Source organism: Anas acuta, chromosome 1 (genome assembly GCF_963932015.1).
Source record: "Anas acuta chromosome 1, bAnaAcu1.1, whole genome shotgun sequence".
NCBI classification, from domain to species: Eukaryota; Metazoa; Chordata; class Aves; order Anseriformes; family Anatidae; genus Anas; species Anas acuta.
Window position 1 is genome coordinate 178,884,462 of NC_088979.1, and position 15,076 is coordinate 178,899,537.

A 15,076-nucleotide genomic window follows, 5' to 3' on the forward strand; every position below is an offset into this window, starting at 1 on the left:
GTCTGTCTTCCTCTTCTTTCTTAGTAGGTACTGGGGCTGGAGTAAGCAGGGACTACTATTTCAAAGTCAGTTTGTATTAGACATTATAAAAAAAAAATGGAAACAAGAAAAAAAGAAAGCAATGAGATGTGGGAAAATCCCAGCTGTTGAGCCAGAGCCAGTATAAATCAGTGTAAGGTTGATTACACTGCACACGGTAAGGTGGGGGATGTTGGGCTGATTCACAGTAACTGAGAATTTGGCACCCAGTTCATCTGTGAAAAATAATGGGAGATGGAATTAAAAGCCACAAACTAGTTCTTTACAATATCAGCTTGATGCTTAATGCTACTCCAGTGGAGCAAAAAATGACAAATTTTAATAATTTATGGCTTTTTCAAGAAAAAAAAAAAAACACACAACAGTGACTAACTATACAGCTAAAATCCAAACAAAGCAGCTAATTTGCAACGTTTCAATCACTTTTAGCAATGCATTTCTGGAAAACAATTTTCTATTTTACTGGTTATGGAAAATTAATCAAATGTTTGATGATTTGTATCCCACTGTCGTTGTCTTCCCTTCATTTCTCGGCTCTGCATTCTTTAATTTCAGCAAGTGTCATTTCTAAAGGGAACAGCATGAGCAGGGGGCCTCCCGCCTACATCTACAGGTCTTTTATCAGTGTTTTTAAATGACTGTTCAGTAGGTAGGCTGCTACAAGCCTGTTAAATTTACCTGCTAACTACTGTCAGCTCCTTCTTCAGACGCGGATGGAGATGACTAGAGCATTTTGATACATATGCATGAATGTACACGTGTGTGTGTATGTATGTATGAGAAATACTTTGGCACCAGTTCAGGATGGGACCAGCAGTTTTTTTACAGACGATATTCTAACCCCCCTGTGCAGTTTAATGGACAGCCACTCCATTCATACAAGATGGAGATGATGGGTAGGTGATGTTTTCTCTTCAAACATCTGGGATTTAGCATTAAGAGCTCCAATTCTCTCTAATAGCTTCTGTGGAGTATCCAAAAACTACTAAAAGGTTATTTAATTTTCTCAAGTCCATAGGGATTTTCTGGGGGGGGCTGAGCAAGACTGCCTGTTGATTCTCTTAGCAGCTTCCACAATGTGATAGGACTAGAAAAGCCCTTTGAATTTCCAGGAGTGCGTACAAATGGTTTTGTTGTGCTTGCAGCTTGTCTGGCTTTGCTTCTGCCCTGGATAGGGCAGATTATATCATAGATGATCTGGATAGTGGTGTTGTTGTTGCTGTTGTTTTAATAAAATCTATCAGAAAGCCTGTTAGGTCTTTTCCTAATCTGTGTTACGCATTTATTCACTATTGCCGTACTATCTGTGTGCTTCACTAACTGTAATGCAGAGGAACGAGTTAGGGAAAGGCTTTTATCTCCTACTTTGTAAGTGAGGAATGAAGAATGAAGGCAATGAAAATAACAGGCTTTAAGAAATTGTTCCAACAAAGATGATGCAGGATGTTGAGACAAAGTTGGATGCCACACATCGAGACCAACCCATAAGATTTCTAACTGCGATGGAGTAGCAGAGGCAGATAACCAGATATCTTCATATATCACAGGGAATCCTGAAGTCAGGGGCAGCAGAATGCTGGCTGCAGTAGGAGAGACCCGTCCGTACATGTGTGTGACTGGTTTACATTGCCTTGTGATTGACTCTAGTGAAAACAAAACTCTGCATGTCGGTCTCATCTTCTACTTCGTCTTGCGAGGCAGATGAAACAGGATGTTCTTGGAAGTTTTTTATCAGAATTAAGCTAATAACTTGCTTGAAGTTGGAAAGCAGCTGGGAGGAGGAGGGGACGCATGGGGTGAACATGTCCTGCTCTTGTACTCATGGTTTCCTCTCTTTTTTTTTTTCTCTTTTGCAGTGAGTATGTTTTTGAACACGTTAACCCCCAAGTTCTATGTTGCCCTGACAGGCACCTCCTCATTAATCTCAGGACTTATTTTGGTAAGTACCAGATATATTAATGTGACTTTACAAATTGATTCATGCAGAATGGGATTTTAAGCTTTGATGAGATCAATGGGTGTCGTTTTTGTTTTCTAAGCCTACATTTTGCAGCACATAAATTTTGCCCTTCTATTTCTGTTTAAAAAAGAGAGGAAATGCTTCAGCACTATATTTCTTTGAAGAAAAAAATCTTGAAGGACAGTGTGCCCTGCTAACAAACAACCCTATAATACATCAGAACAAGTGCTTGCACATTAAGTGCTTCCATTGACAAGTACTACAGAAATAACAGGAGTGGTGAAAAGAAGAGGAGGAGAGGCACCAACTCTCTCAGCTTCGCTTGCTCAGTTTAGACAGTTGCAGCAGGATTTCCTAGAGAAACAGTGACTAGAATATCAGCAACATGCCTAGTTTTACTGCCACAATTCCAAAGGCAGATTATTTCACATCTTCACTTTAAAAATCTTTCTCAATGCATGTCTGCCTATTTGTTAAAAGGTCTAAAGAATATTTTCAAACCACTTTAAAAAAAACAAACAAACAAAAACAACCTCCTCCCATGTATAATCCCTGAGGGCTTCATCGTGCAAATCGATGCAGGGGACTGAATCACAATGCCATCACAGTGCAGGAGTCGAAAACAGAGCATTTGCTCTGGATTTTATTCAGTGTCTTCACAGAAACAAACTGAGGTAAAAAAGTCCAACAACCTGCAAGATGTTCTTTGGGTATTATGCTTACGCTGAGTAAAGCTGAGAGTGGCTTTCTGCTGACACAAATGAAGGTCAACACCGGGGGCTGGTTCATGTCACCATGTATCTGCTGACCTCAGAGGAGCTCTCACTTGCACACTGCTTGTTGTAGACAAAGAAATGCCATCCTTCACTCCTAAATGCCTGTGAGACTCTCATCACTTGGATGATTTCAGGTATAAAGCATCAGGTGCACTGCTGCTCTGCCTTGCTCTGGGGTTTGCTTGTGGCAGAAAGCAATTACTTAATGCCTGCACCTTGGGCATTCAGCATGACTGCATGGATCGAGCCCCAAAGCACAGGACGGAGCTCTGGAGACATCCGCAGTTCTTTCAGAACATGAACGCTGAGGTGCAGCAGCCAGACCTGCAAGAGTTGGTGCAACAAAACGCACAGGAGGAAAGTTAAATTCAGTAATCTCAGTAATCTCGCTCAGAAAGGAGAAGCATCAAAAGGCCAGGCCCCATGAACAAGATGAGGAGTGAGGGAAATACATGGGTTCCACAGGCACAATCCCATATTTGTTGCTGGACATCGAAGACAGCTGGAGGAAGTGGCAAGGAAAAAAATAGTCTGTATCTATGGAAATATGTTACAAAATCAAACAGGAACAAAAACCTGAGAGAGAGGCTAGATTATTTGTAACTAAAGTGCCTGTGTATAGCATGATAGCAAATGTAGTTACATTTTGTACTGTAGTCAGGAAGGCAATTTCCGAGGAATGAGCTCAGTAGGAGACTTGTGAGCAAGAAATTGCTAAGTGCGGTGCTTGGATGGAAAGTGCAAGAAGCAGGTGGCAAGTTGCATTCATGGCTGTGATATGGTAAAGGGGAAAAGGGCACCTACAGAAGTCTTCCAAGAAGAGGTAAGATCGAGTGAGCCTTAACCAGAGAAATTTCACTAAATGGTGCATGACAGAGTCCTTTATGAATAAATTAAAGGAACAGTGCGGTGATGGAGGTATAGACAAAGACTAAAAGAAGACTGAAAGCCTATTTTGTGTTGAAAGCCTTTTTTGTGGACCATCACTTCTGCTGTCAGTTTTTGCTGATTATACGCCACCATCCTAAACATGCAAAAGACACATAGGCCAGGCAGGTGACAGTCAGGAACCCTAGGCTGTAGGGAAAGTGTATGTGCTGAGAGGAACATGTGATCTGTAAACTGGATGATGGAAAAAGAACTCAGCAGGGATGGCCATGGAAAAAAGAAACTGCAGCTTAAGTAGACCATGGAGAATGGTCATCATCAGGATCATCATCATCAGGATCATCATCAGGAAAGACAACCGGGCAAGTTCCACTGAGGTAGTGCTAGCCAGTCTCTATCCCAATTACGCTTCAGATTTATTATTTCGTAACAATATTGCTGTTTACCAATGGCCCTGTAACATGCTGAATTGCTTACAATGCCACCCACTTACCTGTCATGCAGCATCGCAGTTCTGAAGGGTTCTGAGACCTGCTGGTGGTATTAAATGGAACCCTTTCATAAAACAAACATTCTCCTCTCAAATCTACATCACTAGGGTATCTGTCAGAATAGATGTACTGATAGTTCTTGGAATTTTCCACCATATGGTGTGGCAGATTTGTTTCCACTACTGGTGGGCTGCGATTCCCAATCAGAAGGAGAAATCACAGCACAGCAGGTTATGAAATGAAGGAAAATTCCATCATTTCAGAAGTGTAGTGACCAATGGGAAAGTGAATGCTTTTTCTGTTTCATGTTTGGATCATGAAACAATGACTCTGCAGAGTTCAGCTCTGGGGAATTGTATGCTACGTGACTCCTTTGCAGAACAGTGCTCTCCTGTCTTATTTTGTCTCTTACTTTGTTTTCATTCTTAAGGTAAAATTCTGGCCTCACTGTAGATGATGCGATTCGAAGCAAGGATGTCAAACCCTTTTTCTTTTCTGCATAGCTCAGAACAGTACAGAAAAGTCTTTTCTATCTCAACCATTCTCCTTAATAATTACTTTACAGCACGTAGTTTAAAATGAACAACTTAGCATCCTTTGAATTCACCCCAGCACCTATTTTTGACATTAAGAATAGGAACTAAATTAAGTCTCAAACTACATTAAAAATATTACATTGGAAACTTGGTTCCACCAGAGTTACTTTCGATTCAGTGAAAAACAGGGCTCTGACTCAGAGAATCCAGTGGAGCTGTGTTGTAGTTGGTGTCAAGAGGCTGAAGTTTGCCACAGGTAGGGTAACACGGAACACAACTGGTGTCAGGTAAATGCTGTGAACTGCAGCTGTGTTCCTAAATGCCACCGAGGTTTCTCAGTAAGGCTGCATATTTAATATGTTACCCCCAGAGTGAAAGTTGTTGTGGCATTTGGACTGCAAGCTGATAGAGTCTGGGTTAACAAACCTCAGGCAGCAGTGAGCCCCAGTCTCGAAGCTCCACCAAGAATGCCTTATTATTCCCTGGCAGAGCTTGGGGAAAATAACAAGTTTTCTGCTTTTTTGCAGCTGATGGTGCTAGTGCAGGAAGTCTCAAAAAGGACACAAATTATTTCTTGTTGATATTAACTGTTATTCTGTGTTTATTTATTTGTTCTGCTACCTTTGTGTAGTCTGCTGCAGAGGGGCAGAGAGCTGCCCGAATTCTGGGTGTTCCCACAGATTCTGTGGAAGTCTGACGTTTGCACAGGGACAATCTTTGGCAGCTGAAGACTGATACGTGGTAATTGTTCAAAGCTTCTGCTCTGCTCGGTGGAGGCTGGCAGGTCGGGAAGGGCAGAGGCCTTGTAGGGAGCTCCTGAGAAATTGGAAGCATTTGCCAGGTAGCTGATGAGAGAGGAAGGGTCTGCAGGATGGCAGCCTGTAACCTGCTGAAGGCATAACAAGTGGCACCTACCAAGCACTGAGAGAAGTCCTGTGGTCAGGCCAGGCAATATATTATTTTCTTTTCCCTTTCTTTGTTTTCAGAGGCAGGTAAAATGTAGGTAAAGAGTTATTTTGCATAAGGTGGTTGCTAGCATCGCAGACAAAGGGGTTTTCTCTGTTCAAGAACAAGTAGCATTGTATCATCACATCCGTATGGATAAACACTCTTGCTTCCCAAAGCAGGATGATCTTCCCCATACTGTCTACTGGGAACAGCCCCTGGGCTGTGATATCCCTTGAACACGTCCAGTCATTGTCAGGGAGAGTTGACGCAGGCCGGGCAGTGTGCTGACAAATAAACAGTGTGGATGACAGAGCCAGTCCAACACGTGCTGTGCTCCTGTTTTATTTATCACAGGGGCTTAACCATTGAATGCTCTGCTGTCATCATCCTGCTCCTCAAGGGAGTAAGCCTCATTTAGATCCATTAGATTGGTTGTTACCGCCCCTCATATTAGAAGAGCATTCCAAATCTGACTCCTCAGAGACCCGGATGTCTAATTAGAAGTCTGAATGAGAGCCCTGAGCTGTGGAAGTTGCCTGCAAATGAAATTCTTTACTCTTTCAGCTGAAGACTCAATATGCACACTGGGAGAGGACTACGGAGAGTAGTCACTGTAAGAGAGGATGCCTGTCTTGGATATGATAAACAGGAAAGCATAATTCAGACTGCTGATAGATGTATTTGGTCCAGTGAGAACAGCCATCAAAACCGTCCCTTGTGGACTGATGCATTTCTGGTGGAGTATCTGCTCTGAAAATCGAAGAGGGAAGATCAGATAATCCAAGGGATGCAGAATGGATTTGTTGTTGCACAGAGAAATAAAACAATCTGGGATTGTGAGATCTCTTATGTGAGAGCAGAGATCAGAAAGAGAGGAACTGTGATGTTTTCATCACACAGGGGAAGTACCTGCATAGAGAAGCAAAGGCAAAAAAGGTCCATAACAAGTATCTGAAATGCTTTCAGATTTATGAGTGATTAACCAGCTTTTATTTGACCCAAATATCTTTGCTGCATATGAGCTGTTTTTTTTGTTCATAGCCATGCACTTGTAGAAGTCATCCTTAAGGGTTTTCCAAAGTCAAATATTCTTACATTAAGCATGACCCCTACCAGACTGAAAAACAAGATTTCTAGATTTGGACTTCAAAACACAAACCTGAAAATGTTCAGAACAGGTTTTTAACTTGGCCTTTGTGAAGGTTTAAAGATCCTTTGAGAGTCTGGAGTTGTGTGACCCTGATCAGATATGAAAGAACAGGCATCAGCTAGAGAGAACCCAGAGAAATTTGCTACTGCTGTGAAGATGAGCTTCCCTTCCACCCTATGTGTATGAGAGAAATGAATCATTCAGTCACAGAATGGTTTGGGTGGGAAGGGACCTTAAAGATCACCCAGTTCCAACCCCCTGCCATGGGCAGAGACACCTTCTTGTAAAGGTAAATACCACTAAGTGAGGTGGCTTTACTTTCAGAGGTGGTGCAGAAATGACTTTTCTCCCTAATTTCCTCTCTGATCCAGATCTCTTTCTACAGGTAATTAATCCTTGTAGTTCACTATTATTCTGCCAGATGATTTCTGCTGAACTGTCAAAAGCTTGTTGACTTCACATTGCCTTCAAACTGGCTGGTACAGTTAGAAATAAAACTTGGTTATAAAAAATCAGGTTTCAAAACGGCTGACGCTGTCTGAGAAAGGTGCAGAAATACTGCAAAGGCAATTTATTGTTTCGACTTCAAAACCAGATTACATATTACCTTCTCATACACCCTGAACAAATCACTCTAAGCAAAGGCATATTGTGGTGATGATTTATGGCTTCATTTTCTAGGAGCTGGTATGCACTGAGATCTGGTTTGTGTTCCCTGGCACTGGATTCACTCAACATTGCAAATATTTCTCAAAGATGTCTTAGAAGATTTAGGAGCTTTAATCCCCCTTTAAAAAGTAATTAATGTATTTGTAAGGCTAAGGAGGAACTTACAGCTGTACCACATGTTTTGACAAGTTCCTGTCACTCAGCTGAACCGTAGTAGTGACAGCATGCATGCATTCTTTCTGCTTGTATCCTCAGTTTCACTGAAATTCAGTGTGACAGTTTCCCAATTTGTGTACAGTTATGCAGGGCAAATGAGGTCACAAGTGCTCTTTTTTTTTTTTTCTTTTTATGTAAAAGCTGTTTGTAGTTGAAATAATAAGCAGGGAATCATTAACATGTTTTATTTTTTTCCCTTAAAGAAAGTATGAAGCCAGTTAGATGACAATCTAACTACCAAGAGTTTTGAGAGGCCAGTCTGGCAAGCTGTACTTCAGTCCCTGGCTCTGTTACAGTGATACTCAGTGTCCTGTGTCTCAGTACAAAACTATAATCCTTGATTCCTTAAAACCGTGTCCTTTGAGGCTTTGGATAGGCACAAATGTGGCTTCAGTTGTGTTCAGGCTTCAAAGTTGCCAAAGACAGTACAAAAGTATACACTAATGGCAGAGCTGTGACTGTATCTTACAGCACGGTCTTTCTCTGATGGTCGGCCATATCTTGGCTGCTTAGGTTATGATGCACTCTTGTATTGTAAGATTTAGATTCTCAACCCTTCAGAAAGCGTTGTATAAGAACATGAGAAGAGCTAAACCCAAAGACTCGCCTGTGCCAGCTCCCTGTCCATCATCCCTAGCATTTGGAGAAGCACAGGCGGTGGTGGATGCCTGGGAAGTGCATCAGTGCAGAGCAGCATGCAGTGATACTTCCTCGCGGGTCTTCCCACCCAGGTGTATCCCAAGGGAACACACAGAGTGACAAACCCAGGTAGGAGCTCTACATGCTGTGAGGGATTTCAGTGACTTGCCAGGAATGCAGAGTTCACAAAGATCCAGATGTGTTTATGTTCTGGTTTCCCTGTGAGCATCTGTTTATCTTCCCCAGTGCCTGTGACCTTTATCTGTTCACGTTAGTAGCTGTTCTGTCTTCTCCTCATAAAACTGCTTTATTCTTCCTTGTTGATGTCTCCAAGAAGAGCCATTAGCTTGTTTTGGGGACCAAGTGGTCTCCAGGGCTGCCACACATGCTTGTGTGAAGTTGATCTATGGCCACCAGCTACGTTCCCACTCCATCCAGCACAGTTAGCATCAGCTTCTTCCATATGAATGGTCTTGGATACTTTAACAACACAGCTGGACTTAGGGGAAGCCCCAGTGCTGAAGGTATCACAGTAACCTTTGGAGAGGAATTCTTTCTTGCTGTGCCCCTATGGAGTTTCTCCCCTGTGGAATGGTTTGAAGAAAAAAAGAAAAAGAAGTAAACTTTACAGACAATCCTATGGAGACTGAGAGAAGTTGGTTCGATTATATAAAGAGCTCAAGAGGACTTTAAAAAAGAAAAAAATACAGAAATACAGAGACCATTTTTGGTGATTCAGGAGCGATTCAGGGAAGGCGTGGAGCCCAATGTGAACCTCGCTGCAGACTCCGGGTGTCTCACAGCCTGAAGCCTTGTAAACCCTTCAGGATATACTCATTTGAAGTGTGTGCTGCACTCAAAATCTTCTTCCTGTTTATGTGAAATAGTCTTCATTTCCAGGTTTCTGTGGTTTCCTAAAATGTCTGTTCTTACCCCCAAAATATAATTTCTCTGTGAAAATACAGCAAACGTGTATTTATGTGCATAATTTCAATTTCCAGGGGTTCTTTTAGGCTGTGGAATTTGTTAAGCAGAGCTATGTAAATATATATATATATTTCTGATTTTCTAGCTGAACCAAAAGCCTGAAATTTAGTTCAGAATCATGCTAAGTCAGGAATACAAAACCAAACACAGCTGGCTCTGTTGGGGGAAAAAAAATAATCCTTTAAAAGGTGTAAGATTGTTTTTTGGGGTGTTGTTCGGTACTTTAAACGTTCTTTAAATGAAATGTGGTGGGATCCTTCGGAGGCATTGCCAGGCAGAGGAGCAAAGCTGCCTTTCCTCACCTTTTTTGCACTGCCCGTGGAGGGAGGCGGCTGCGGCAGGAGCACAGCCCTGCGTGCAGCCTCGCCTGGGATGGGCGGAGCGGGGCTCCCGTTAGATGTCACCTCAAAACAACGTTCCTCGCAATGTTCAAAGCCTCCGAAGGACGGGATTTGGTGTAAGGGATGGGATTTTTCGCTGTTGCTGCCGGAGGAAGGCGGCCTCCCGGCAGCAGGGAAGGCGGGCGGGCTGCGAGCCCCCGGCACCCCCGGGGGCGGGGGCGGGGGCGGGGGCGGCGGCGGGGGGCTGCGGCGGGGTCCGTGGTGCCAGTGACGGCTGTGTTGCAGATCTTCGAGTGGTGGTACTTCCGCAAGTACGGCACGTCCTTCATCGAGCAGGTCTCGGTGAGCCACCTGCGACCTCTGCTGGGCGGGGTGGACAACAGCGCGCCCAGCACGGCCAACGCCGCCGGCGGCGAGGCGGACTCCAGCCGCCAGAGCGTCTCAGGTGAGGGGCGCTGTGCTGGTGTCACCCCCCGCGGGACCCCGGCCCTCGGCGCTGCCCGTGGGGAGCCAGGAACCGGCCCCCAGCAGCCAGGAGCCAGCCCTGAGGAGCCAGGGGTCAGCCCTGAGGAGCCAAGGGCCAGCCAAGTGCCTCCTGCACAGGGCTGCCCCATTAATCCCTCGCCCTGACCGACGCCACTCGCCCAGGCTGAGGTGCTGAGGTGGCGACTTGCTCCCCTCCTGAAGCCCCCCCGCATGCCTTATGCTTGCTCTTTCTGCCATATCGTTTCTAAAGGCTTTTCCTTGTAGTTCTTTCCAGGAATTAAAAGCACATATAAAAAAACGGGAAGCACATTGTCAGAAATGATCAGAAAAACTGATTGCCCATCTGCTACTTTGCTTTATTTTTTAGATAATGTGAGCAGTAAGCGAGCAGCATTCGGATTTCCCTTCAGCAAGCAGAAGCACAGTGGCTCTTACTAGCCTAAGGGCTTGTTCCATTCCCGGCTCTGCTGCTGAGTTGCTTGGTGGCTTTGGGCAAGTCCTAACGCAGCTGGGTTTGAAACAGAGGCCTCCAGTTCAGGGTGCCTGATTTCAGGCATTTGGGATAGATTTTCCTGAGCTTTCACAGCTCCTACGAAATTCAGTGGGTGCTGCCAACCAGGCTGATGGAGTCTGAGTCTGGGCAGTTGAAAAGCTGTCCATGACGTGCTGGGGCCTCGTTTCTAATGCACCTAATTATTCTGAATGAACATAGGGTTTAGGAGGTGTGTCGACAGCCTTACATGAAGGGTAAAAACGTATGAGCTGTAATTTTTGTTACACACTTCTGTTTAATTATAACGAACACGCATATATTTGCTCCGGTGAAAAAGACAATATTAAACCAGGAGTAGCGAGCTCTGACACCTCGCGGTGTTGAACTGAGCCAGCTGTGTCCTGCCCCAGCTCTCCCACAGACCAGCCATCTCTGCAGGTCTCCTAGTCCCCCTTACAGAGCCGGGACCGCCGAGGAACAGCCCTCCTGAGGTGCATCAGCCCCTGGAGCACTGATCCACCAGGGCTGGCCGGGGATCCTGGGGAGCTGACAGGGCCCTGCTTGGCTGCCTCTACTGCCTGGGGCATGGACTCAGGACCACGAGGGGTGAGGAAGCTGTGACAGACTCAGGCGTCTGGCTGGAGCTGTAGATACTGCGTCAGAAGTCAGAGCAGGGGTCTCATTGCTTTGCTTTCCTCATCTGTAAAATGAGGTTTAACTGTTTCAGCCTAAGCTGGGCACAGAGATTGTAATATTGGAAATTAATTCAGCTTTCACTGGGGATGTGACCCCAGAGTCAATTAGGCTACACTTAAATTTGTTTCCTCTACAGGCTTTTAAAATATATCAGAATAGACAAATGAGGAAAAGACAAAAAGAACAAATTCAGTTAAAAACAACACATTGTTTAGCAACTGAGGTACCTCTGTCTGTACCTGGCAACTTCTGCTCGTCAGTGCTCATGAAAACAAGCAAGCAAAAATTAGCTTTGAACTCACAAGTTAAATAAAGTAAGTGGCCTCAAAAACCCTTGCTCTCTGCTGGGTATTCCCACCTGGGGAAGCCTCCATATAGCACTGCAGATTCAGCTGCTGTCATTCCCATCTGAGGAGAGGCCACGAATAGCAGCGCTGCGTGGTGCAGGATATTAGATTTGGGTGAACGGGGTGGTGTGGAAACACCTGTGTGCACTCATCAGTGTGTGCTGTCACACTTCAGCAACTCCGAAATAACTCCCATCATTTTAAAGCAGAAGGCACAGTATTTTGACTAATGAGGTTCACCCAAGCATCTTGACTTTCCTGATACAAAGAAGCAGTCAGGGAGTGGGTTTGCTTTCAGTGCACAGGCTCTCGCTTCTACAAATTCCTCCAACAGTGTCTTTGTACAGTGTGCCTGTACAGAAAGCCTGCTATTCATGCTTCCAGAAAGATACCAGTGCTCAAAACGTGACCATTGAGTCAAGGCCTGAAAGAGTAATATTCAAGAAGTCTGTATTGCCTATACAAAATAAGGACATAGTTATAGTGTGTTACTAGTTTGTAATGCAACAGAAAAGGCAACCTTTTGAGTCTGTCAAGCGTCCATCCTGGGATATTTCTTTCACTATTCAACAAGTTGAAGATGGCTTTTTCACTTGGTTCACCATGTTTTCCTACATAGATGTTTGACTGTTGTAGAATATCGCAGTAAGTAAGTTCATCCTCAGAAAGTCTGGAAGAATTATTTGGAAGATTACTGCACTGAAACCATGGTATCAGCAGATCCCAAGACAAAAGCAACGAAGAGCTCATCATGTTTAACTACCCAGACAGATGCCAAACTACCCCCAGGACAGGAGGAGGTGGTAATAAAAATGCCTTCTTCGCCTCTCCTTTGTGTTCCCCAGCCCCCCTTCCCCTGCTACAGCGTGGAAGTGCCGTGCCCACACAAAGCAAAAATTTGAATAAGATTAGCGCGATGAATGGTATCACTGCCATCAAATAGTTGTTGGCAAATCTTATTTATTGCAAACAGAGTAAGCCAAGCCTTTGAATGGTACCTCTGGAACTATTAAACCTCTGAGGAGGCTGATATTGGTTTAATATTTACTATGGATTGCAAGTCCCAGTATGTGAGAGCTGTCAGATTGAAGCTTGACAAAGAGCCGTGCCCTTGGGCTACACAGGCCAGCAGCTGAACATTGATTGAACGCTTCTGTGAGCAAACCAGTGGAGCTTTCCGATACTGGCTACACGATGAAGTGGTTAGCTGAGAGATGCAGGTGTGCAGTCACTGCCTGTATTCTTCCCAGCCACCTTCCCTTTCCCATGTCAGTGTTTGATGCTCATGTTATGCCGTGCAGGGCCCAAGCTGAGAGCCCACCACCACCTCTGCCATTTGACTAGTTTTTGTGGAGTTGCAGGTGTTACGTTCCTACAAATCCTTTACGTAAAATGCTTTCCCTCCTTGCCACTTGAGCTTCATGCTCAGAAGTGAGAGCTAGGTCCATGAACACAGACAAAGGCTTCACTTGTCATTTTGAGTTTGTCCCTTACTTTAATGGACCAGACAGAAACTTGCCAGCATTGTATGAAGCAGGGTGGGTACCCTGCCTGAAAACTGATGCAGATCTCTTTAGAAATGATGTTACTGAACCTCATTGGGAAAAACGTGCTGGTTGGTTTTTGGTGATGGAAAGCAGACGGTAAAATGCTGCAAGTCCAATGCTGCTGATGGGCTTTTGCAGAGCACTGAACGAGGGTCATCAAGGAACAGATTTGTGGTGAAACAACGAGTCTGTGCTGCAAATACTGGGTTTGATCCTGGTTTCGCTTTCACAGGAGTGAATTGTCTTTGGTGAACTCAAGAGAACAGATCTGGTGTTAAATTAAAGCAAGAAAAGCTATAATTAAGACTTCAGCTTTTCAAAAGCTATAGAAACCGATTTTTTTTTTTTACTTCTGTTCTAAATGATGTTGTTGTGGATTATTTTTTTATCTCTTCCTACCTGTACCATGAAGAATTTTATTTCTTTTTCCCTGAGAGAAGTAGATGAAATGTTTATCGTGTTCCCAAACCTTTGCAATGAACTTTTCTCTGCCAATCAACTTGATACTACTTTGTCAGCCCTGGGATTCTTAAGGAATTTAAGTAAGGTCAGCAGATGTTGCGATGGATAAGCTAAGGAAGAATTAAAACTGGCAGTTGCAGCTGAGATTCTCAGTGATTTACAGTATCAACCAGGCAGCGCGGTTTTTCTGTAGAAATAACAAGTCCATAGGGATGGAGTTAATTGCTGTTTTTCAGTGCAGTAACCCAGTGTGAGCCCTTTTCAGATTTGCCATATGGTAAATGTGAGTCCCAGCACTAATTGGTATTGTCTTTTTCACCTGGCATTTGGAGCGTTGTTGGGGTTATTTGTCTGGAATTACATCATTTGTTAATACTAATTTATAGTGAAATTATTATTTAAAAAGGGAAGAACAATCTGCTTATCTGCATCTCTTATTCTCTTTATTTTTTCATTTCACACCTATAGAAAATAGAAGTTAATTAAAGCTCATTAGAAGGTAACTGATGTTTCTATTAAACCTCAAGTTGCATTTTAATTTGGGAGAGATTCATTATTGTCTGTTTCTGTTTATGACAGAATGCAAAGTCTGGCGAAATCCTTTAAATCTGTTCAGAGGAGCTGAATATAATCGGTAAGTGCTGTGATGTTACAGCTTCAGGTATGGTACCTGGTTAAGGCCCTTAATCGTACATTTCCATTAATCCAACTCAGGGATGCAAAAAGAGACACAACTGTGGACACCTGTGCTCTTACCAGTTTTTTTTTCTGTCATTTGTAAAATGTTTCTCAAAGAAAAGGAATTTAAATTCATGCACTTGGTATTTCTGTCATTTTTTTGGTATCCTTAGAAAAACCAGAACACCTAAGTGCAGTGTAGCTGGTGCGCTAATATAGTAACTCTGTTCAAATCAGTTTTAGTAAACAACCTAATGAATAATATCTAGGTTTCCCATAGTCTTGATGCTTGAACACGTGTGTTATAGATTGCCAGTAAGTACTTTCCAACGTCCTCATTAGCTCATGTTCAACTGCTGTTGCTCCATCACAGTACAGTGAAATGCAGTTGGTTAGAAGATTGGCTAGCGTTTTCATTTCTAACATCTCAGACACTACTTTTCTGTAGGTTTTGCTGAATGTGACCTCATTAACCAAACTGTCTCTCTGTTGACATGTTTGCAGGTATACGTGGGTAACAGGGAGAGAACCCTTGACTTACTACGATATGAATCTTTCAGCACAGGACCATCAGACATTCTTCACATGTGACACGGATCATTTACGGCCTGCAGATGCTAGTAAGAGATGTTGTGAGCAACCATTTTTGCTAGTAGGTTAATGATTATTTTGAACTGCTGCAGAAAAAATGCAGACATCAGTTCTCTCAGGTAGATTAAGAAAGGTA

At 43.6% G+C, this 15,076-nt stretch overlaps 1 protein-coding gene across 5 annotated transcripts in view; it reads left to right on the plus strand.

The window, feature by feature from the left end:
• The window catches only part of ST7 (suppression of tumorigenicity 7), a 139,723-nt gene that overhangs the window by 72,341 nt on the left and 52,306 nt on the right, over window positions 1-15,076 (plus strand). For 4 of the 5 annotated variants that reach the window (XM_068669537.1, XM_068669541.1, XM_068669540.1 and 1 more), the window contains 4 exons: window positions 1,896-1,978; window positions 9,926-10,085; window positions 14,251-14,305; window positions 14,854-14,981. In XM_068669537.1, coding sequence (XP_068525638.1) covers window positions 1,896-1,978; window positions 9,926-10,085; window positions 14,251-14,305; window positions 14,854-14,981 — 426 coding nt within the window. The remainder of the gene's footprint in view (window positions 1-1,895; window positions 1,979-9,925; window positions 10,086-14,250; window positions 14,306-14,853; window positions 14,982-15,076) is intronic. The other variant, XM_068669538.1, reaches the window with a different exon arrangement.